The sequence below is a fragment of the Lagenorhynchus albirostris genome, chromosome 1 (genome assembly GCF_949774975.1).
Source record: "Lagenorhynchus albirostris chromosome 1, mLagAlb1.1, whole genome shotgun sequence".
In the NCBI taxonomy this organism is placed as follows: domain Eukaryota; kingdom Metazoa; phylum Chordata; class Mammalia; order Artiodactyla; family Delphinidae; genus Lagenorhynchus; species Lagenorhynchus albirostris.
Window position 1 is genome coordinate 22,589,901 of NC_083095.1, and position 25,401 is coordinate 22,615,301.

The 25,401-nt window shown below is 37.1% G+C and overlaps 1 protein-coding gene across 1 annotated transcript in view; it reads left to right on the forward strand.

Moving 5' to 3' along the window:
• The window catches only part of CEP128 (centrosomal protein 128), a 424,502-nt gene that overhangs the window by 381,818 nt on the left and 17,283 nt on the right, over nucleotides 1-25,401 (forward strand). The window contains exons 22-23 of the mRNA XM_060166154.1: nucleotides 18,859-18,936; nucleotides 22,115-22,228. Of these exons, the coding sequence (XP_060022137.1) occupies nucleotides 18,859-18,936; nucleotides 22,115-22,228 (192 nt within the window). The remainder of the gene's footprint in view (nucleotides 1-18,858; nucleotides 18,937-22,114; nucleotides 22,229-25,401) is intronic.

A 25,401-nucleotide genomic window follows, 5' to 3' on the forward strand; every position in this document is an offset into this window, starting at 1 on the left:
TAAACAGGACACTGAATTCTTGAATCATATTTAGAATTGTCAAAATATGCCCTCGACCTCTTGGTACATGGAGTTTAATAAAGCAGCTTTGATCTGGTTTTCTTCCTTGTGAATGTCGAAGAGTGTTGGCGTGCCCCTTGGCTGCATTACTAGTTGTGTCCTGAGCTTTTGCTCAGTGATATCAAATGCCTCAGTCGATCTTTTTTTAATTTTATACTCTAATTCCACTTACACAACTGTTTATAAAGTTTGTTTAGGGCTTTTAACAAACTTTGATCTCAGATGAAAGGCTGGAGAGAGTATACTGTCACTATTAGCACTATTAATATAAATATCCAAAGTGGTCTTGTGTTAATTATTTAACATTAGTGAACGATTTTATCCTATCATTGCCCCCAAATACATTATACTTGAACATCAAACAGTGAAAGACCATCAAAGTAGCCCTTCCCTCATTATTGTCTTTAGGCTCTGTTCTTATTTCGCATAGTTCGTGCTCTGTAAATGATTTTTCTGGAGCTTCTTCAATGTTTTTCTCTACTAGGATCTCACTCTACCTATATCCATGGCAAAGGCCAATAGAACACATCCTGACTTGTTTGTTTCATTGTCATCAGACATTAACCAGATAGTCTAAAGCATATTAAATATAGACTCACTGACTTAAAACACCTAGATTCTGTGAAGTACTCCCTTTATATCTTGTCAGAGAACTTACTGTTTTCAGCTTTTATCCCTATCATTTCTAACTCAGAACTTGTTTTGCTTTGTAATACCCCAGAACTCCACATTAGACATTAGTTTTTCCTTGAAGAAGAGTGTATTTGTTCCCAGACATGAAGGAGTTGACTGAGAGGGTAAGGCAAAAGCCAGGTGATCTCCACATTTCTTAGAGAACGATTAGAATTTGGTGCCCTGAGAGTTCGAAGACCTGGTTGTGAATCCTGGCTCTTTCACATGGACAACTCACTTAACCCCTCTGATCCTAATTTCTATTATCTATGAAATGGGCCTATTACTTATCCTATTTGTGTCACAGATTTGCTGAGAAGATCAAATGAGGTAATGGATGGAAAGTCCGTTTCTAATTTAAAACAAATATTCCTCCCTTATGTGTGCACTACCTTTCCCAGTCACAGGAGCAGTACATGGACTAGAAAGATTTGGCTGACTAATCAGGACATTTGCATTCTGGTCCTAGTTTTGTCACACTGGTTATGTGTCTTGGCACTCTATGTTATATACATTTTACCTCCAAAATTCAATTTAATTATTTCAAATTTAGGGTCTGAGAAATTTAGATTTATAGTTCTTATTTAATAATCCTAATAATTTTAGTTCAACACATTCCTGCCTCCAGATTCAGTTGACCTGGGATAGGACCCAGTAGTTTCTAAAGTTCCTCAGATGATTCTAACGTGCAGTCATGTGTGGGAATCACTGATTTAAGCCATCTTCTTTGTGCCCTTTAAGAATGTGCCTTTACAGTCCATCCCCTAGAGCCTGGTGTTACTCTGCCTTCATGTCTGTTGGATGTAGTCCTATTAATTTCCACTGAGTTAATTTCATGCCTTTTCTACTGATACCATCATGTATTCTGTGCCTACAACATATAATTTCCAATCTACCAAAACAACATTCATAAGATTCTTTCTCAAACATTATTTTTTAAAAAATTTCCAGGAAAAAAAAAAAAAATTTCCAGGAATCTCGTGTGCTTACTTGTAGCTTCTTACTAAAATTTAACCTTGTTGGGCCTAACTTCAAGGGCAAATTTACCCAGTCATGAGCTCACCAAATGATTAATTCTCTGATTTTAATAAACCTTAATGAATTGTCCAGTTTACAAACTAGTATTTTTGGAAACCATATAAAGAGTTTAAAAAACAAATACGTTGTTTTGTAAATCAGTATATTGAGCAAATTGGCTATTCAGTTTTCTTTTGACTACCTGCCTCTCTCATCTCTCTTCTTGTTACTCCTCTTTTCTACTTTTGTGTTAGTTCCCCCCTCTGTGACATCACACTCATTTCTCCACTCATTTCTTTCATTCATTTCTCTATTCAACAAATGACCACCAACTAACCCATGTAAAGGACTGAGTATAAAGCATGGTTTATCTTGCAAAGCAGCATAGGACAAGTACTTCATGAACTACCAGACTTCGTATTAGACTCCACAGAAGTAGTTTACAAAGGCTCCTAGGAAGGAGAAATTAGGTACTAAAGGATGAACAGGGTCTGAGAGGTGATGATAAAAGGCAAAGAGTTTTTCAAGGGTGATTTAATCTTTATTATACCGTCAGGGTCATTTGGACCCAATCTTAGTCTATTAATTTCTTTTGGTAAGGATTGATTTTTTAAAATTATTTTTTTCTTTTTTTTTTTAGTTCTTACAAAGAGCAAAGAGAAATTTTCCTCACTTTTAAGATAGAAAAAATTCATTCTGTCTTGCAAACACCATGAGTCTATTGAAGCCTATTATAAATCCAAGATGTATAATGAATCTTGGTGATCTTATTTTCTTGAAACATTTTCCTATTTCATCATCCTAGAAATTATTTTATTGGTACTTGTCAGTTGTTCCCAAATATGCTAGAAGAGACCAAAATCATATGAAGATGGAGGGATAAGGGGATCACACAGAAGGATGTTGCAATAAGTGACCTAAATCATCACTGTTACATAACATTTCAATTTTCTTATTGTGTTGTCCAAAGTATATCAAGAACTGAAGAGTCTGAGAATTTTATCCTTCTCACCAGTTACCAAGTTAGCCTGCCGTACTTTTACGGATGCTGGAAGAAGACATGAGACAAAGGACTTTATTAGTCACAGCACAGCTGGCCCCATGAGCTGCATGTTTGTATCACTTCCCTTTGCCTCCCAAGTTCCTCAGGGGCAATACGGAGATGGGTCCAGGTGGGCGTTGCACATGCAGTGAATTTGTGTTATAGCTGAGGAACCCTGAGCTTATGTAACCCCAGTCTTATAAAGGGAGCTACAAGAAATTCTACCGAACCTTTGCCTAAGAGGAAGACAGTGTATTTCCAAGTCTGTTTGCTATAGAAACATTCTTGGAAAGCTATTCTGGGATAAAAGCCATCATAAGACATGTAGCAATGCCACGGAGAAGTACCTTGCATCAAAATATTGTATTATCTTTCAAGAAGAAGTTTTATAGTCTTTTTCTTTATTATTATTACTTTTATTGGATGCAGGTTGATAGTTCAGAATTTCTCATTTTCTCCCATAATGACAAAGAGAAGGAAACTGACAGAGGAAGACATTTCATACTTATTAGATGAATCAGAAGATGAATATAAAGAGACAGACAGTGGCATTCCAGATACTAATGATGATGGTGAAATTGATTGTATAAGCAAAAGTCAGATTATGAGTCTTCAAATGATAATATCATAGATGAATTTTTTGCAAATCAATGAATGAACAATCTATTTCTGAGGACAAAGAGGAAATAGGGTGCTCTCTTCCAGTTACTTAATCAACAAGAAGGACTTCATTATGCAACATTTGGCAACAAGAACCTGGAGCAGTGCATTTGCTGAAAGAATGTGTGACAGTACTCTTTCATCTTTAGTTATGTTTGTGCACCATAATTTACTTCATATGGTTCGTAAATGGGCAAACGCTGAAAGCAGGTTGTATAAAAATGTGATTGAAAGGAAAAGATAATATAGAAATGAAAATTTTTGTTGGATTGACCATTCTAATTTATACTTATAAATCTAAAAAATGAAAAAAAATCTGCAATTATGTAGTAAAGAAGACTGCATTATCAATTTTTTAAAAATTAGAAGCAGGGCTTTCCTGGTGGCACAGTGGTTAAGAATCTGCCTGCCAATGCAGGGGACATAGGTTCAGGCCCTGGTCCGGGAAGATCCCACATGTGGCGGAACAACTAAGCCCATGCGCCACAACTACTGAGCCTGCACTCTAGAGCCCGTCAGCCACAACTGCTGAGCCCATATGTGCGCCTAGAGCCCGTGCTCCACAGCAAGAGAAGCCACCACAACGAGAAGCCTGTGCACCGCAAAGAAGAGTAGCCCCCGCTCACCACAGCTAGAGAAAGCCTGCGCGCAACAATGAAGACCCAACGCAGCCACAAATAAATAAATAAATTTATATTTAAAAAAATTAGAAGCTGTCACATTTTTAGAGGTATTGTGTTTTGAAGAAGCAAGTGCAAGAGAACAAGCCAGAAGTAATGATAAAATAGAACTCATTAGAAATATATTTGAAATTTCTAATCAGTATTTACAAGATGGGTGTTTTCCAGAATCATGGATGACAGTTATTCAGTAGTCCGTTGCGTTCATACCTTCTAAATCAAGAGAATATATAACGTGCTTAACTTCTTACTAAAATTTCTAATGACATTATTTTTTTTTACTATCTCTTTATATTCTTTAAGTTATTTATCAAGTAGCTAAAATATTTTTTTAAAACTTCACCCGTTGGGGACTTCCCTGGTGGCACAGTGGTTAAGAATTGGCCTGCCAATTCCGGGGGCACGGGTTCGACCCCTGGTTCAGGAAGATCCCACATGCTACAGAGCAGCTAAGCCTGTGCACCACAACTACTGAAGCCCGTGTGCTCTAGGGCCCACGTGCCGCAATTACTGAGCCCGCGTGCTGCAAGTACTGTGCCTAGAACGTGTGCTCCGCAACAAGAGAAGGCTCCACAACAAGAGAAGCCACCGCTATGAGAGGCCCGTGCACCGCAGTGAAGAGCCCCACTCGCCGCAACTAGAGAAAGCCCGTGCACAGCAATGAAGACCCAACACAGCCAAAAAATAAATTAAATTAAATTTCAAAAAAAATCTTAAAAAAAAAGAAAGAAACTTCACCCGTTGGACCAGAATAGTAAATGGTGATGACTAATTATTACCGATACACCAAAGATTAAGCAAAAGTATGTTGTTGTGTTCCAAGATCTAGGAACAAACTGCCATTCTGTATTCCCATCTCCTTGTTTCTTTGTTTTCTGTTTGCTTGTTTGTTTTTGTTATGAATGAATCTCCTGTAGTTCCCACAGTGTTCAAATTGCAACTGACTTCAAGCGATATTACCTATTACCATAAATTTGATAGACCCAGTTTTCACTATCAATAGGCATCTTGTTTGCATCTCCAGAAAGTTCCTTTAAAGCACTGGATTCCCTCTAAGTTTAAGAGGAAGAGACCATATATATATTTAAAGTTTGAGCTCTGCATGGCTGTGATATGTACCTATGTCTGTACCTTCTTAGAAATAATATAGAGCAAAGCTCTTACCTTTGGCCTCCAACTAAAGTTGGGTGGGAGGGCAGGAAGGACAGGGAAAGCAATATTATGTAATACTTCATATTTGCTCTTCCTAACTGGTATTCCTCGTGGGTGTCATGTCCTAGAATATCTCAAGAAAATTTAGGGAGCAGGCGTCCTCAGAGAAAAAGTGGAGTACCTGTCTCATGTAATTGATGTTACTGTTGCAACTTCATTATATAGAGTATATCCCAGAACTCCTGACACACCCACATTCACTTGACAGGATATGGAATTATCCCCAAATCAAATATAAATTATCTAATCTTTCACATTAGCAAATTTTAAAAATATTGTTGCATATATGTAGTTACTGGATGACTGAGAAGCAATTATAGCACCAAATTCAATAAATATTTATTGAGTAGCTTTTATGTATTAACACCATAGATTTAAAGAATAGTAAGTAAGGCTTAATCCCTATACTTAAAATTTTCCAATTTAATGGGAAAAGGCAGTAAACAAAAAATTATAAATATTTCTATTGCCCTAATAACTTATTTTCATTCAGGAACCAAAAGAATATGCTTGAACTAAATCTAATCAGCTTTAGCAAAATGAAGTCTGATGTAGTGATGTTATAGTTTGATTTGTACATAGTAGGTACTTAGTAAATGCTGTTGGATAAAGGGAAGGCCAGATGTCCTATCCAGTTTCTGTATAATAAATGCTGTGAAATCCTGACTAATTTCCAGAGTATTGCATGTTTTCTAAGTTTTTACAACATACTTTAAATGTCCAAAGTCATGTGGTTTTGGCTACTTCAGGGGGTTTGTTGGTTGTTTCTTTGTTTAGTTTCTTTTTTTTTTTTTAGTGTGTCTAGTAAGGGCTACAGAACTCGTTCATTTTAGTTGAGTATGTTAAAAAGGAAGTGGGGGAAGGGAGACTAAGTTCAAAATTTCAAATTGTTTTGGCAAAACCAACTCCTTTTCATACTAACCACCAGGCCACAAAGCTTCATTGTTGTCCAGTTGAATGAATACATGGCTTTCATTTGGAAAAAAGAAAAAAACCTTTCTAGCAATTGAAGTTTCAGGAAGACGATTGTTTGTGGCAAATGTCAGATGAATTTGCTCATCAAATAATATTGTCAGTTGTGTAATGCCCAGTGGCTTTCATGGTCCATCTTTCTCAGCCAGGGCTTGCAAATTCAGAAACTAGATGAATTTATTTAAAAATATATACTTTTGCTTACATATACTTCATCTATCCTCTCTTGCCCTTCTGTTCAGCCATTCAGGACATACCTTAACAGAGCCTCTCAAACATACTTAGAATTCACCTTTAACATTACTTGTTTAGGTGGGCTGTCTTCCAAAATGTATTGCTATAACTTCAAATTACTGGTACTTTGAACTAAGTATGGCCTTAAGAGATAGTTCAGTTGAATTTTCAATAGTTTTGAAGGATTCTAGATAGTCTCTGCTTCTGTCTGCTTTGGCAGCAGTCGGCCAGGGAAATGCTTTGTACAGGATCCAAAAGAGTGTTTCTAAGTGTTCAAAAAAGGATTAATTATGAAAGCAAACTTTAAAAGTATAGTCAGAGTTGGTCTCAGTTATTTTTGAATTAAGTCTCAAAGCCACAATGATAAAAATAAAATACCTTGCCTGATTTCTATTTAGATCTGATCTGCCTGTCACCAGAAACTCATCCATATAGGCAGATTAACTGTTCACATGCTCTCTCAGCATCCAAGTGCTGTGTGCGGAGTAATGGAAAATGATTAATTTGTTTTGTCGTTCCTTTTTAGAACACAGGACAACTCTTTAAAAGAAAATAACCCTTTACTTTGAGAACAGAGAAGGTTAATTATGTTCACCTCACCAAGGAGCTTTTAAGTAAATTAGCCTGGACCCTACCTCAGCCAGAACAATTATCATTCCTTATCAGTGTTCCATATCAGGACCCTCTGTTCCATGTTAAATATGGAAGAGGCAAATGTGATTGCCTGCTTTGGCATATCTTGAGGGCTTGGGGCAAGGGCCTTGCAGTATTCAGGGAAATGATTAGCGTTTCTCAGTATCTGCCCTGTGACCAGTGTCTTCGTGGCCTCAAGTGGCTAAGCCCCTGTCAGCTCATCCACAGGAGACAGTTTGCTGTTCACATCCCACATTTCCTTATTAGGACATTATTAGGCCCACAAAAGATTTTATTCTCATCTTCCTCTCTTTTACTCTGTCTGGACCATTCAACTCAACTTTACTGTCCCTCGTTTTCTTCCATTTGTTTATTTAATTTTGAGTGTTTAAAAACATTCACTGTCCCTCAAGTCAGGTTTTAAATTGTACTTTTAGAAAATAATTTGTGCTACATATATGTTTCTACAACATTTATAAGTTCTAAATGAGTATTTATTGATCTTTGCGTTGAGAAGGTTTTTTGTTGCTTTCTTTTCCCCCATAAAACTAAAATCTATTGTGTATAATAGCAAGTACTCAGCCCTGGAAATTAAGGAAGAATATAGTCCTGCCTTTAAGAAATTTGCTGTCTACTGAAAGGGACAAATAGACAAGAAGCGATTAGGCAGGTGATAGGAGGCATGTGTGTGCATGGGAAGCTCTGAGGATGGGTACCCAACACACACTTTAGGAGAGATGTTCACGGAATAATCACTAGTATTATCGTTGTAACAATAGCTAGTGTTTATTGAGTGCTTACTAGTGCCCTTCCCCATTCTGAGTACTTTACATGTGTTAATATATTTGATCCTTAAAATAGTTCTACGCTATGGGTGTTATTATCATTCCTGTTTATAGGTGAAGAAACTGAGTCCCAGTGCAGAAGGATCAGGAACTTCCGTAGGCACACGTGGCCAGTAGGAGACTAAACCAGGGTTTCAACTCGGACCACTCAAGAGGCCATGCTTTTAACTGCCATGTTAGAGGAGGTATAACCAAGCCAAGTCTTGCAGAAGGACAATCAGTGGGCTCATTTAAGCAGCGTGTAGAGGATATTCCAGACAGATGGGCCTTTATGTTGTCGACTGAAAAAACAAAACAAAACAAACAAACAAAAAAGCACAACCTAAAAGTCGAGAATTATGTTTTCTTTGGTAATCTTACTGAGGACTATATAATTGGGATATAGGCTCTCAGATAGCTCTGAGGAACTGTTTCAAAGAGGTAAGGAAGGAGCCAAGATATATAGGAGTTTTGCTGGGAAAAAAAAAAGAAAAAGTCAAACATCGAAAGATTGCTGCTAATCACAAAAAACAGCCATCTCAAGTTAATGATTTTAGTGTTTTTTCTATGTATGGGAAGATGAATGAGTCCAGGTTCATTGAAATTACTGCTTAGATATGCATCTTAACTATCTAGGGCCAGTATCCTGTTTATCTCCATCCTGAATTCCCCTCAGGGCACATCATTGGAGGTGGCTGCATTGGCTGATGGATTGCTGGCAAGGCTACATTTGTTGTTTACCAGAATGGCAGCAACATTTGTTTGGTCCACAGTGTGCAAAGTCATGATGGCACAGAAACTTTGACAGAAGCAAAAATATAGAATAACATTTATGGTAATAGAACCAGAAGCTAATTAGCAGCCTCTAGATGAGGGCAAAACTGTAAAATCTTTTTTCTGTTTTAATTTTTTTTTAATTAGGACAGTTATAAAATGGAAAAAGAAAAAAGAAAAGCAAGTTCTTTGCCTGCTTTTGGAAGTATCTGTTCTAAAAATACAAAATGACAAATATTTGGAGTTAGTAATTTGATAGGGCAAATACCCAAGATGACAGAAATATCTTTCTTCCTGGTTTCCTTATGCAGTCATTGACTTTGCTTTCTGCCACAGAAGAATGAAGGTTTTTCCACCCCTCAGGTGTTCTTGGGTAAATAGTAATCCCTAAATGGTTTTCTCCTTATTTTACTTTCTCTTTATAGAAAGCCATTTTTCTTACTCTTTCCAACCTTTCAAGCTCCCAACCTACTATGGGAAGAAGTTAAAGCTACAGCAGACTAAATCTAGAGCCAGAAGGGCTCTTAGAGATTTTTAGATCCTTCTTTCCCATTTTCCTGATTTGAAAACTGAGATCCATGGGTTAAATGATTTTCCCAAGTTCATATAACTGGTAATGGCAAACCTGAGATATAACTTTTTATCTCCTGATTGCTACTCAGTGATCTTTTCCACTGTACCTTGCTGCCTCGAATATATCTTGATGTCCTTAAACAGAAGGCTACCACAAATAAAAATATTATCTGAGTAATCTAAATAATCTATCATTATTAGAGAAACTATTTTGTGGACATTTAAGACATTTTCAGAAGTTTATGGTCAGAATGCCTATTCTTGAGATGTAAGAGTATTTGGGGTAAATCAAGAGCTTCAGATGTGGCACCATTGCCCTTCTGGGGTTTCAGTACATTCTCCCAATAAATTTCTCAGGGAACTCCACCCAGATGGTACCCCTGATGTGGGTCTCAGAGTTTCCACTGCTCAGCAGGTCCCCAACCTGGGAGTGAGACGCCTTGACCCCTTCTCACAATACTCCCAAACTCCACCAATTCTTCCCTTGCTTGGGGCTCAGGGGCCAGCAGTCTGCAAACAGCATCAGAAGTTCCTTTTAGAGCATGTCACTCCTCTGCTGAAAACCCTCAGAAGACCTTCTGTCTCATTCAGAATTAAATACACTTACTTCACTGTGGCCTAAAGGCTCTGTAAGATCTTACCATAGGCATCTTCAGCCTCATCTTGGGCCCTCCCTCAGCTCACCTGTAGAACAGTGTCTGCTATAGAGTCAGTGTTTAGTAAATGCTTGCAGATTGAATAAATGGATAAATCCCTCCCCTTCGTTGAGTAAATTGCATTCGTTCACTCAAGAAACAGTTATTGAATACCTTTTCTGTGGAAGCACTGGGTGGACTGTGGGTACAGTGGGGAACAAAGACAGACATTCCCCACCCGGAGGATGCTTACTGCCCAGTGTCAACACAAGCATTAATTAAATAACCGCACAAATAAATGGAACACTAGTACTCTAATACTTGTTGCAAAGGAAAGGCTCATGATTTAACTGAGAACTTATTTGACAGAAATCAGTGAAGGCATGGGTGCCTTCCCTGAGGAAGTGATGAAAGATAATAAAAATTAACCAGTTCACTTAAGATTTATACATTTCATTACAAATTAATGTAAATTTTACATTAAACATATTCAAGTGGAATTAATGGTATGCATGCTGAAGTCTTTAGGGTAAAGTGTACTAATGTACACAGTTTACTTTGTAATGCATCCAAAAAATAAGTTGGGTTAATGGATAGACGTGGGGATGGATAGATGAATATGTGATAAAGCAAATATAACAAAATGTTAATAGTAGAACTTAGGTGGTGGGTATTTGTGTGATCTCCGTAAATTTCTTTCAGATTTCCTGTATGCTTGAAAATGCTCATAATGTTGGGGGGAAAAGTTTTAACCAGATAAGGAGACTGCAGGGAACATTCTCCACCGAGGGCACAGTATGTACAAAAGCAATTTGCGTGCCATTACAATTCTATTATTTTTATGTTTTGGATGATGTCTTTAGAACAGTAATGTATTTCTAAATATTGGATATAGTTTTAATTAAGTTTGTCTTGTTTCTGCTTTGTACTCTGTTGACTAATTTTTATTAGTAATTTTAGATTGTCAAATTTAGATTGTCACTGACCTCCTTTTCTCCATTTGAGAATCCTTGAGCTGACAGTATTTCACAGAATCAGGTTTTTTTTAATACTATTTAGAAAGTACTTGACAGTTTTCAATGTACTTTCACATTCACTCTTACTTGATTATCACAGTTACTCTATGAGTATGGGATAATAAAGACCATCATTATTTATCCCCATTTTGCAAATAAAAGACTGAAGCTTAGAAGGGCAGGGGAAACCACAAAATACAATTAATGTTGCTGGAACTGTGCATCTCCACAAATGAGATAGGCTGACTTCTGGTTCAGCATCCCTTCCACCTCACCACTGTCCTCCATCAGCCAGCTTGAAACACGTGACTGGGACCAGTAAATCCCACAAACATAGTTTCTTTATCTGCCACCTTAAGCAGAAATTGCTAAACTCTGTCTCTTTCAGCAAACACTTGCTTATACTGTTTGCCCATTATTAACATGCAATCACATTTTGGGGGCAAAAGTTCTTAAATTTCTTCCCTTTGTTGAGAGCATTTAGTTTTCAATTTTAAGAAATGAAGTGATTTCACAGAAATTGAAGTGTGGATCTCAAGACACTCCTCCTTATAGACTGGTTGTAAGGGCCCAGTTCGTTATCTAGCATACAGAGAACACTAAAACTAGTCCTCACTATTCTTTGTGTGTTATTTTTCTTTTATATCAGGAAAAATATTTAAAGAGGGGATCTCAAGGGGAAGAGATATGTTTCTTTATTCCTTCTGTATTCCTTTCTCCTTCAGCTCATTCTTGGTGTTCTCTTATTGAAAAAAAATCCCCAAATTAAGCTAATAATAAGATAACTCATCATTTGGTTATGTCTAGAAACAAGAAAGCAATAACCTGGAATGACAGATTCTGTACGTTTTTTTATAGTTCTTCACTGAAAAAAATTACTGTGAACGAGAGTTGGAAAATACCTAGAAAGTCTTCTTTATTCAAATTTTCTAGTGAAGATATTCTACCTATTCTCAAATTTCATAAATTTGTGCTTTTTAAAGGAGATCTTCTACCATGTTTGATTAGAATGGTATTATATGAAGACAAATAGAATTTGTTGTTGACAAAAGTCACTGATGCCATATTGCCACATTAACTGGTGGTTTTTTTTGTTTGTCTTTTTAACAAGCCTTATGTACCCTCTTACCCTGAGACACATGTAAACACTTCTAAGTGGGTGTCTGATTTTTAAAACTCTCTTAAAGTGAAGCCATACCCGGCCTCTGTACCCTGACACCAAATTAAATCTTGGAGACAAGAGTTTTGGGTGAAGTAGAAAAGAACAGCTTTACTGCTTTGCCAGGCAAAGGGGCCACAGCGGGCTTGTGCCTCAAAAACTGTGTGTCTCAACATGGAGGCGATAGTGAGAAGTTTCACGGTAATGGTTCAGAGAGGGTGTGATCAGCTCGCAGACACTCTTCTGATTGGTTGGTGGTGAGGTAAGTGGGAGTTAGCATCATCAACCTTCTGGTTCCAACCCGTCTGGGGTCTGCCTGCTTGAGAGCAGCATACCATTAATTTCTCCCACCTTGTGGGGCTTTCAGTATCTGCAGAACAGCTTAGATATTGTTATATATGTATATCCCTTAATGGGGAACAAGAACCCTGCCCCGAGGCTGCATTTTTGTTTCTCTTGACTGTTCCTCCCTTGTCTCCACATCCCCTCCCTTCCCTAATTAGCAACTGTTTGAACCTTCTCACTGGAACTCAGGGAAGGTCATGGAGGCTGAATGAAGCCTATTTCCTGTTATCGAGACATGGAGGACACAGAAAGGCTTTTGTGCCCAGGAGCCCCACAGGGTCCTGCTTGGTATCAAAAGTACACAATCTAGAAATAGAGGACTCCTCTGATATTCCAAGAAATCCACATGACTTTGAGCTCTGAGGCTCTTTGAAGGATGTGTGTCTACGAAATGACTTTGCCAGCCCAGCCTCTGCTACTTTTTCACTTGGTTCCAGCAAGTGTCATACAGTTTGGATGAAAAGAGGACCCTGTGAAGCCAATATAGCTGTGCTGGATCTAGTCACCTCAAGTGAAAAGGCAGACAGTCTCTCTTTTTCATGATCTCACTCTTCCTCTCCTTCAAACTTGTTTACTCAGGTCCTTTTACCATCTTTCAGCCATTTGTCAAAAAAGTTTTTAAGTGAATCTCTTTCCAAATGAAATGGAATTGCATTTTTGAACCCAAATAAACTGCTTCATAATCTCATGTATTTAATATCTATATAGTGCCAAAAATGCACACACATTTTTAAAATAAAAATATAGACACCATATCCTTTATGTATCATCCAGAACCTCAAAACATATGATTTCAATAGCACTATAAGAAAATGGTGTTTGTTATATGTTAATAAGAAAATAACATGTACATTTTTACAAAGAAAAGTATATTCTGTTTCGTAAGCTTTCTCTACAGGAGACAGGAATCTAAGAATTTCAGTGAAGCCCCTTCTAATTCCTAATAGCTGCTACTTATGTTGTCATACTATATTATTCAATTTCCCTCAAGTCTGAAGCAAAGGAACACCTAAAGAAAAATATACTGTGGACCAGTACAAACTGTTCAACCCCACAGCAGTTTGGTGTGTGTTGAAGATTTTGGAATAGTAAAATTGCCAGCTGATTCATTGCCCCTTCCAACAGGCATCTAAACACGCCCGTACGCACAGAAGCCGGAAGTCCTAACAGACAGGACTTCTGAATTTCACTGTTGTTTCCGCCACTGGATCTTGCCCTTAGTCTAGAGAAAATAAATGAAATAGCAAACTTTTGCTTCTAGGTTTTTAATACAGAGGTCAAGATTCAGCGGGTTGATTAGAACACGGTAACTCTGCCTTTGTCTTTATGTGGCCAACATTTGTTGAAGCACCTCTTGTGGACAGATAGTGTGCTATCCTAGTGCTAAATGTTACAAAAAAAGAAAAGGGGGTATTAGTATCATAAAACTCAATCTCATACCTAACGTCCTCTAATCAACAGAAAGACTGTCCTGACCCCTTGTGTGTGTATATATATTGGATGCATGGTCTCGAGCACAGACCCTTCAGCACTGGCAAGATGAAATTCTTCCTGGGTTCATCTTAAGACTTCTTTTTCCAGAAACAAGCTCATCAAGGACATATCTTCAAAATTCTAGCTGCTAAGAGTTGATAGCTAACAAGGGATTAGGAATTTACCTAAAGCATGCACTATTACAGCTACTGGTTGCTGTCCTTTTCAATTGGTGATTTGCCATGAAAATATTTATATAATAACACTGACATTTCTGCATTCAGACTGCTTGGATTTGCATACCAGTTTTGCCACCACATGACTGTGAGGAAGTTATTTACACTTTGGTCCTCAGTTGTCTCATCTGTAAAATGGGGATAACCTTAGTATCTACATTATACAGTGGAATGAGGATTAAGAATTGTATTCAAAATTGAATTACTTTTTTTTTTTTTGCGGTACGTGGGCCTCTCACTGTTGTGGCCTCTCCCGTTGCAGAGCACAGGCTCCAGACGCGCAGGCTCAGCGGCCATGGCTCACGGGCCTAGCTGCTCCGCGGCATGTGGGATCTTCCTGGACCGGGGCACGAACCCGCGTCCCCTGCATCGGCAGGCGGACTCTCAACCACTGCGCCACCAGGGAAGCCCCTGAATTACATTTTTATAGTTAGTCTTTCATTATCCTACTAAACAGGATTAGGAGTAATTGATCATTTGCTTCCTAGGCCAGTGGAAGTCCAGCTCCTTAAGCCTCTGAGATAAAGCAAGTACTATAATCAGCGTATTGTATCAGTTTTTTATGAAATGGAGTCTTAATTGTGAATTTCTCTGTTTTCAAATTAGATATGAAATTTATTATCTTGTAACATTTTCAAAAGAGAAACACTCTTTAAACCCCTATGTGAATGTCCAATTTAGTTCTTCTAGAAAATTGATTTAAGAAAATTAAAGACAGGTTAAGCACCTGTCATTTCCTGGTGCCATTATTCATAAACTTGAGAAATTGTTCCCTTAATTCTACCAGTGGAGACTTATATGTGCCCTTTAATGCATTCGACCATGTAAGGCAGAAGTAATTAATCAACTTAAAAAATAAAAAGGTTCCCTGACTGCATGAGATATTTTGCCCTAGGAAATAGCATGCAGTAGGTCCTCATTGGCACCTTTAAAATCCAAGCAAGTTCCCTATTTAGACTTCCCATCTGCTATTAGTTCTTGTCTCTCTAGCACAGTTAGCTTTTGGGGAAAAGTGAACTTGAAATGCCATGTAATGTGACAAGACTCTAAGCACAGGATGCCAGCCAATCTCACATTAAAAAACAAAAGACGGAAAAAAAAAAAAAAGACGGAGTTTGAACGTGCATATGCATACTTTTTAAGTCTATATGACAACGTGGTAGGTTTAAGCACACTAACATGCATATAGAGGGAGAGAAGGCCAGAAAATAAACGTACTCTCCAAATACCACTTAATCATGAAATTGTGAGACCTGAGGTGACTGCAGGCCTGGACTCATTATCTTCATTACTTTATGTCTTATTGTTGCAGATGCCTTAGAAATCTCAGCATCTGTACATGTAATTTCCTTAAAATAAATGCAATTAACTTTTTTCTTTGTATAATTCTTACATCTTTTACATATGCATATTCTCCCTCAGTAAATTTAAAGTTCCTGCAGAAGAGAAAGTGTGCCACCTACGTCTTATGGATCTTTCTGTGGCATCTAGATATACATTTGGTGTTACTTAACTGACTAGAATATAAGGATGAAGAGAAGGACATGTGTACCAGAAAGTATTTCTGATATTGAGCAAGATATTGAGAAACAATCCATAAATGGAATATAAAATAATCACATCTACAATAGATGAAGAGAAAGTATAAAGATGTTAATGGAGACGTGGGGGGTTAGGGGAGGGAAGTAGAAAAATAACCGGTTAAGAAAGAAGAAGCCAAGCAAATTTTTAAGGTTGAAGGTTTACTCAAAAAAAGTAGCCATTTGAATATGTACCCCCAAAACATAATCAAATAGAATAAACCAGTATGTGTAAACATGCTAGGAAAAAACCTTTTTAATGCATCACCTGATTGATTGAAAATTTTAAGCAAAAATATTTGCATAACCTGCTAGCTTTACAGTGGGGAAAGAGATCATTTGCTTATTTTAAGATCAAAATAAGTATAACATATTTAACCCAGGTTCAGAGGGTCACTTTTGAATGAAAAAAATTATGGGATGAAAAAAAGGAAATAAAGTTTTAAAACTACAAGTTGTACCGAAACCATTGTTTATGAAGAAGATTTTATCCAATGCATAAAATTTTGCTTTAAAATCACCATGGCATTGATTTGGATTTTACTATTCAAGGGCCAATATAATTCTTGAGGAAAGCTATAATTTTACTATTTAAATGAATATAGCACATATGGTGACTAAAACTACTAGTTCTCCTAAATCTACACATTAGGGCCTATGTTAAGAAACATGTCATTTTTTTAATTGAAGTATAGTTGATTTACAATGTTGTGTTAATTTCTGCTGTATAGCAGTGACTCAGTTATACATATATATATACACATTTTTTTTATATTCTTTTCCATTATGGTATATCTCAGGATATTGAATATAGTTCCCTGGGCTCTACAGTAGGACCTTGTTGTTTATCCATTCTGTGTGTAAATAGTTTGCAACCACTGACCCCAACTTCCCAGTCCATCCCTCCGCACCCCCCGACCCCATCCCTTCAACCCCCGGCAACCACAGGCCTGTTCTCTATGTCTGTGAGTCTGTCTCTAAGAAACATGTTATTTTGATTAATCTTTCCTATTCATGAAATAATTAAATAATGCTATTTAAAATGCATGGCAGTTTGAGTTGAGCACACGCCACAAAAAAGACTAACAATGTAAGTGTTAATCGGAAGGAACAAAATACTAAATCTTTTAAATGGAACTCGAAAAGGAAGCTTAAGTGGAACTTGAAAAGTTATGAATGTGAAGAAACAGCACGTACAACTTCCAATTTCAAAATGGCCAAAGTAAGGATGTTTCTACTACTCTCTCAAAAATCACATTAGAAGAATACAAATATGAAGAGATAGAAACGGTGGTTTACATGTTGACAACTAGAAGACATCTATAATGCCAAGTCAAAGAACATCGAAAGAAAAAGGGTAAAATGCCTCATGACAGACGTGAAACCCAAATGCCTGTCAAGGGGATAGCTATGGAAAGCAAATTTTATTCACCCTGTAGAATTTCTGAAAGGCTTTTGAGCTAGTGGTACCCTTTGATTGCAGAAGGAGAGAGTGGAAATGAGTACATTGAAAGTGTCTTCAGGGAAGAGTTAGACCCTCCACTGTCTGTCTCCATCCCTGCTCCTCCAGAAACCCTGCAGGAGATGTAAGGCTATGCTCTGGAGAAGCTCTGGATGGGAGGTGAAGACAGAGCATCAGGGTGAGATAGGGATAGGAAGAGTAAATGAAAGTGAGTATACCAGACGATAAGAACACCAGTTCCTAACCCAGGCTAGTTCCAAAAAAATTGAACTCCCCTGAGAAAAAAACCCTGATGCACATATAATTTGGAGCCTCCTCCCACCAAAAAAAAAAAAAAACAAAAAGAAAAGAAAAGAAAGAAAGAAAAAGAAAAAAAGCCATTTGACCACCTGATTAGCCTATCATTAAGTTACATAATTCTCAGGTATTGTTTGCAATAAATTCTATGCTATGCATTGGTAGCTAACAAACAATGTAATCTTATGGCTTAGCACCATAAAAGTTGATTTTTCACTCACATTAAGTCCAATATGGTGGGCGGCTCTCCTCTATCCTGTAGCTCTGCCGTCTGGAATATGTGGCCTCCAGGGTCCTTATGGCAGGGTGTGAGGTGGAAAAGGGAACACACGGACTCTTAACTGTCTCAGTCCGGAAGTGACACATGTCACTTTCATTCATAATCTATTGTGCAAAACCATTCATGTGGGAGATGTAGGGGAGTACATGGAATAGTGGGTGGTCACTAACTTCCTGATAGCTCTGTGCAAACTTATGTCCAGGTTCCTGCAGGACACTTTCTTCCCATGCACAGCCCTAGGGTTTATTTTTTATTTCATTGAATAATTACAATTCGTTTTAAATGTAAAAGCTACTATCTGTGTGCCTACCCTGTGACAGGACTAAGAATACAGAGGTGTATATGGTACAGTCTCTGGTCTCAAGGTTATTCTACCATTTAACCTCTTAGTTCAACATTTGCTTTGAAATAATTTTCAGAGCATTCCCTCTTAGTGGTTATATCAGTATGTGTAAATCAGTGACTAGCTAATCAAAGACTGTAGAAGTTATTGATTTGTAATCAACAGGACCTTGTGTCCCTGTTGCACATATTTAATTTCAGATTATTTCTTCCAAGTCTTTTGAGAACTACTCTTTTCCTTTTTAACTAAAATAATTGTTGAGAGCTCTTTTCTTCTTTATAATGGCAACATGTGAGGATCTCTAATATGCTCCATAGATAAATAACTGCAAATTCATCTATTTCTCAGTATTACCTTATGATTTATTTCTGATGTTCACTGAAGCAGGTTTTTAAATTAATATGAAATTCTCTATAGAAAGTTTGATAGTATATCAGTTGCAAGCAGTTATCTAGGAGGAGCTTTATATTCAAATCAGTCTTGCAAATACATCTCATATTCTTCTTGAAAAAATTTTTTCTCATGTAGATACATTTATCTTAGACATATTATTTGTTATTTGACTCTCTAAATCTACAGCTTGAACTGCTTATACCAGTGGTACAACTGATTTTTAGTACTTGGATTCTGAAAGTATTAATCAATTTTTCATCATGTTTGCTTGCCTTGTGTTTTCTAGAGTACCCGAGTGGCCTTAGACCATCTGGAGTCTGTGCCTGAGAAACTGAGCCTACTAGAAGATTTCAAAGGCTTCAGAGTGAGAAAGAGTTTGGCTTTTCTCTTTCAGTATTTTTATCTGAGTGAAAGCACTTGACATCTTCCTGATGTGCAAAGAAAATTGTAGGGAGGGAGGAAAGACCATAAAACATTGGGGACTCTTAACACTCAGTCTTACCAGAGCTTATTGACATTTCTGAAGCCAGCATTGAAAATAATGGAACTTACATATTAGCACAATATAGGAAAATAGAGGCTTTTACCCTATTACCAGAAGCTCATTTGGCCCCCTAAAGCTTCAACTATAATTTAGAAAAACCTAAGAATTAAAAGGAATTACACATTCCTTTTAATTCTTTTAAAGGAATTAAATGACTTTTTTGATAAACAATTTTAATTTATGAATTATCTTTTTTTAAATTATAAATTTCCAGAGTACTGTTTGTCTTAGAGATACAGTAGTGCACAGGTTATCCCTGTTCTACAATATATGAATTCAGATCCACATAGAATTTTAGATTTTATATCCAATGTTATTTATTGATAGAACTCTAACCACAAAGGACTTTATTATCAAGCCAGTTAATTACATGTCGGAATTTACCTACTGTAAATATAACCCTGCCACCCAGTCCTGCCAGACAAGGTCCAGGCCAGACAGCACATGTCCCCATAGGGGTGCATATGTAATGGACAGTTTTAGTGATTTGTAATTTCTTGACCCTGTATGAACAAACAGAGATGAGAGTTTCTCTTTGAAAACCATTTAACTGTTTATTTCACGTTTGCTTTAAAATATAACTTATATATAGATTCTGCTTAACTCTAACATATTATTTGAGGATATAGTGAGTAAGAAATATAACCAGATCATGCCATGTTGATTTATTAGAGGTACTGATACGATGTAACTTTCAAGGTCTACACTATCTTAAAATTTCGTTAAGTGTATTTTGCTAGTTCAGTAACTAAACATTTTTGAGTGGGATCTAGGGTTGAGCTGACACATCTAGAAATCTAGAATATCACTTATAGAATAAAGCCAAGTGTTTCTAGTATATTTTACTAAAGTTTTAATTCTTTCTCATGATTTAATTGCATATTTGCAGTCTAAATCTTTATCAAAGAATTATGAAACCAGTGTTCAAGAATTTCTTTTCACCCTTATATGACCCGATATGGAAAGCAGACAATATGTTACACCCATGTCCTTTCCACTTTTTTCTTCTTTAGCTAATAGAAACAAGTGGCATTTGCCATTGAAAAACTAATGCCTGTCTTATACCAGCATAAAAAAAATAAAGTTTAACCTCCAGTGACAGCTCATTATTCCCCCAGTGGTCTACATTAAACAGAATGTTCATAAGGGTAATTTAAAAGTTGTGTTCTCTACTATTGCCAAAAAATTTATTATTTTTTTTCATCTTATAGGCTAGTGATTATCTACAAATCTAGCTTATATGTGCACACACTCACATAGGAAGGTGCCTATATAGTGAAATTTTTAGGGACAGTGTTTTTCAAATTTCAGAATTGTACTTTCCAGTATTAGTCATTAAAATTGAAACCTTTACCTTTAAAAGGGAAAGGAGTTCGTTAGCAAGTATTATACACTGCTATGTGGCAGGCAGTAGCTAAGTACTTTACATTACATTTCTTCAAATCCTCAGAGACACCCTATAGATTGGCATTATTTTCCCCCATTTTACAGCTCAGGAAACTGAGGTTTGGGGTATGTAAATTAGAGAAATCTACGATCTACTTCTCTGTGTTTACAGCAAAGCCCATCTGCTTTGCCCTACTGCCTGTAGCTTGAAACCCATTCTATATGTACTCTAAAGCCATCTGTATGATTAAAAAGAGGTCATGTAATCAATTTAATGAAAACAACTAAACATAGCCTTAAATAAAAATACATGAAGCCTTTAGGTTATTAGACATAGATTATATTTTTCAAAACCCAGAACTTTCTAAAATTCAGTACGCTGTTAACAAGAGTTCAAAGACCTAAGTTCTGGTCTATGCTCATGCACCAGACAAAATCACTTAATATCTCAGGGAATATTTCCTCATCCATAAAATATGAGAGACTTGAACAATATTATCTCTGTCGTTCCTCCTCACACCGGCATCACTAGCATATATGTGAAAATGCATTTCACATATTTTTTTGGCAATACTGTAGTCTATGACTCTTAAGTATGAATACAAACCTCAACTTATTTAGATGGTTTTGACTTTATTCTTATTTAAAGGTGTCATAGTCTCTCTCTCTCATTTTTTCCCCCTTATTTTGAAAGAAGTGATTCAACTTGACAATCCTACATTTAAACATTACATATTTGATACGGAGGAGAGGGAATAGAATTGGGTCCCAAGCCCAGTTTGCCGCAAATTGCCTACCCTTGGACAGGTCATTCTTAACTTACCTGGGCTGTAACTTTTTTTTTTTTTTTTAATAAAAATGAGAACTTTGGAATTCTAATACCCCTTCCAGTTTGAACATTCAAAAAGTTCTTTGGGGCTATTTGGGGAACTAAATCCCATAGATGATTTTTCTTACTCATGAAAATCAGTTGCCCTAATTCTACTCTAATTTCTCCCTAATTCATAATAGAAATGTCTAAAAAACTGGCTGTGGTGACTTATTTGCTGTGTTCTATCCTCTCTCCCCGGAATGAAGGAAAAATAGAAAGGAAGGAAGGCAGGCCCTGGAAATTTTTTCTGTCTTAATTTATTACCTGACTTTTTTTATGCTTTTGAGGGCCGATGAGCTATCCTTAGGTTTAAAAATCTACGTGATGTAATAGTTAAAAGTCAGAATGTTGAACAAAGAGTATATTTTGATGCCAGGTACTATTCCAAGGGATCATATATAACATCCAAAAGTGGCATGGTATCATTAAGTTCCATCTTTGGACAACTCACTGTTAATTAAACCTTTTCCCCTTCCTTCAACTAAAGGAAGGAAGTCGTTTCAGATTGGCATGGGGACTAGCAGTGAAAAGAAATAACCAATGTGGGACCCTGTTTCTATTTTTATGATAGCATCCAAAGTGATCGTTTTCTTCTTTATCCTTGGGAACCTATGATTCCTCTATATATCTCTCTAAACGGCTATAATGATTAATCATCTACATATCAAAACTTTCTTATTTTAATTTCAAGCACTGGTTTTTCTTTCATCTGCCAGTTTAGACCCTTTGTTGTTTTTGCAGGGTTCGCGCAGTTTATCTGACAGAATTGACGGGAGATATTCTAAGTACGGAGTTCACAGAGAGTCTCTTCAGCAGCGCCTGGATGACACCAAGTACAGAATCCCAAGCTTCAAAGTAATGCCCTTTATATACACTTTCAGTCTTTGGGCATTATTCATGTTTATGGCTACAGCTTTCTAAGTAGCTGCCGCAGGTTTTGTGTAAGGGTACTAATTATAAAAGAAATTTCTTGATGTAGGAGATAGATTTTCAATTCTGTAGAAGTAGAAAATAAAAATCCAAAGACTGTGTTTATAACTTTTTCCCTGAGAACTCATCTTTAAGTTTATGCCATTGTTGCTTAATATGTTGTTTGTCTATGGGAATTGATGCTGCTTAAGAAATCCTGAGCCAGGAAACCTCTGGTCTCTTGATTGGTCAGAGGCTTAGTGTGGATGGTGGCCCCTCTCAATATGTAAGTTCAACTACTCTCGGTGCTGAGGTCCCCAGTAGGTGAAGTAACATATAGTATTTCATAGCATTGGCATTTATAGTCATTCCATTCATAAGAATAAGAACTCCATATTACTACTTCAGCCTATGGTTCACTAGTGTGGAATCAACATAGGAGAGTGGGAAGATCTGACCATATTGACAAAAAGCCTACCATTCCCTAGAGTCTGTCCAAGACCCATGTGGGGTATGGGTGACTTTAAACTCATTTGACCCTGAACAGTTATTAGCCTAGAGCAGGGCTTCTTAGCCCTGGCATTAGTGACATTTGTGCCGGGTAATTCTCTGTTGTAGAGGCTGTCCTGTGCATTGTAGGATGTTTAGCAGCATCCCTAAGAATCTACTTACTAAATACCGGTAGCATTCCCCATCCCAAGTTGTGGCATCTAGATGTGTCTCCAGATATTGCCAAACATCCCCTAGAGCAGCAGTCCCCAAACTTTTTGGCACCAGGGACCAGTTTCGTGGAAGACAATTTTTCCACGGACAGGGCAGGGGGTGGGGGGGGGGAGTGAGGGATGGTTCAGGCAGTAATGCGAGCGATGGGGAGCAATGGGGAGCGGCAGATGAAGCTTCACTTGCTTGCTAGCTGCTCACCTCCTGCTGTGCGGCCCGGTTCCCAACAGGCCATGGATGGGTACTAGTCCACAGCCCAGGGGTTGGGGATCCCTGCCCTAGAGGGCAAAATTGCCCCCCATCGAGAACACTGACCTAGAGAGAATCCATCTATATTCTAATGTACACTCCAAGTCGATTTAGAAAATAAAAAAAACACTAAAGGTTCTTTTGGCTTTTTTATATTCTTACAAACTTCAATATATATGAATATTCATTACACTGTATATATTCACTTATTTCAGCCAAATATAATTATTTTTAAGATGCTTCTTGCCTCCTCTGAATGTAATTGGATAGAATGCTCAGTGGATATAAAGACAGTATTCATTTACATAAGTCCTCCCTAGCATGCTTAAAATGAGCACTTCACTTCTCCATCTCAAACAAAAATTTAACACAGTTATGCCATGTTATTTATACCCTTATTGTAAAGAGGGCGTCCTGGGGCTTTGTGCTTTTTTACCTTTGCTTTTTATATTGGTATTATTTACTATAGTAGTGACCTTGTTGTCTCATATGGTGAATTTTAAATTGTCTTCCAACGTTCTCATCAGGTCCCATATACTGAAGCATTTCTCCACCACTGAGAGGAGTGCCGCTAACTTTAAACAGAAGTGAAAGGCTTAGGTAACAAGAGCTAATAATAATAACGACTCATTATTGAGCATATATTAGAACAAACTACATAAAATTGCTCTTTTTGTATGTGTCTCATGCTTTATGTGCATTACCTCATTTAATCCTCACAGCAACCCTGTCAGTTGGCACCATTATTTTTCCATTTTTACCATTGAAGAAAACGAAGTTATAGGGCAGTTAAGTGGTTGAATCAGGGTTCAAACCTAAATCTGCCTGGCTTCAAGAATCTATATCCTTGAGCAGCAGGCTATTATAGTATAAATTTGTACCTGATATTCCTTAATTTTTTTAGAAGTCACCAAATGTAGGGACTATATCTTTAATAAATAAAAGTCAGTTGTCTCCAAAAGTACATAAACACATTATATGCCTCTTAATTCAATAGAGGTCTGGATGCAAATGAAGCATTAAAAACATTATTTCCCAATACAGTTAGATCCGGTATTAGGTAAGTCAGTGCTGTCTAGTGGCACCCAAATTGCTATAAATCAATGCAATTTCCATAACAGCATATGGCAAAGCTATGAATGTTTAACACGTTCAGCCAGTAATCTCATTGGAGTTCTCTTTAAAATTACATTTGCAGCTGAAGAGGAAATCAAGCCTGGTTTGTGAGGCCAACACTTATCAAAATGAGAAATAAGGTTGAAAATTTTGCAAATAGACAGTACAAATATAAGGAAAAGCCACAAAGCACATTTTGTGATGACGTTGTCCCACATTAATACTAAACATTTTTAAATGTTAATCCATTTTACTGATGAATATGTAGGTTACTGTCATGTGTAGCAGAAGTCTGGCCTGAAATAATGTAGTGATCTAATGCAAAACTCATGAGAATATCACATCTTTTGTAGTCATTGTTGAGAAAAATGTGAGAATGCATTTTTGTGAATTGTAGATACCAATGATTATTTGCTTATATGCTTTTTATGAAAATAAGTTATTTATCAAGAATGAGAGGGGAGGCATGGATAATCAGAAAAGCTACCTCTGATTAACTATGGACATCTTGAAGAAAATAATAAGAGGCATTGAGACTCTTTCTATCAAGGGATAAGGCGTCCCATTTACTACATCAGTTTCATAAGATGTTATTTCAGCAGCTCTTGACTTCTGTCATATTTTGCTAGGACAGAGTTCAAAGAAAAGGCTCTTGAGTTCATTGGTTCTACTATAAACTCTGGTTCCAGGAAATCAGTTAGTGTAGGATTCAGTTTAATGCAACAGACATAGACTATACAGATACTATATTGCAAAAGCACTGCACTACCTGTTGGAGGTGGGAGTGGCAGGATGTACAAACATGCAGAAGGCGTGGTCTTCAAGTAGGGAATAGTAATCTAGTCATCTTAATCCTTATAGGTAATTCTTGCACAGTTGTTTGAGAGCACAGTTTGGCTAACTACCACCCATGGGCCAAATCTTGCTTGCTGACTGCTTTTGTAAGTAAAGTTTTATTGGAATACAGCCACATTTATTTATTCACGTGTTGTCTGTGACTGCTTTCATACTCAGTGGCAGAGTTGAGTAGTTGC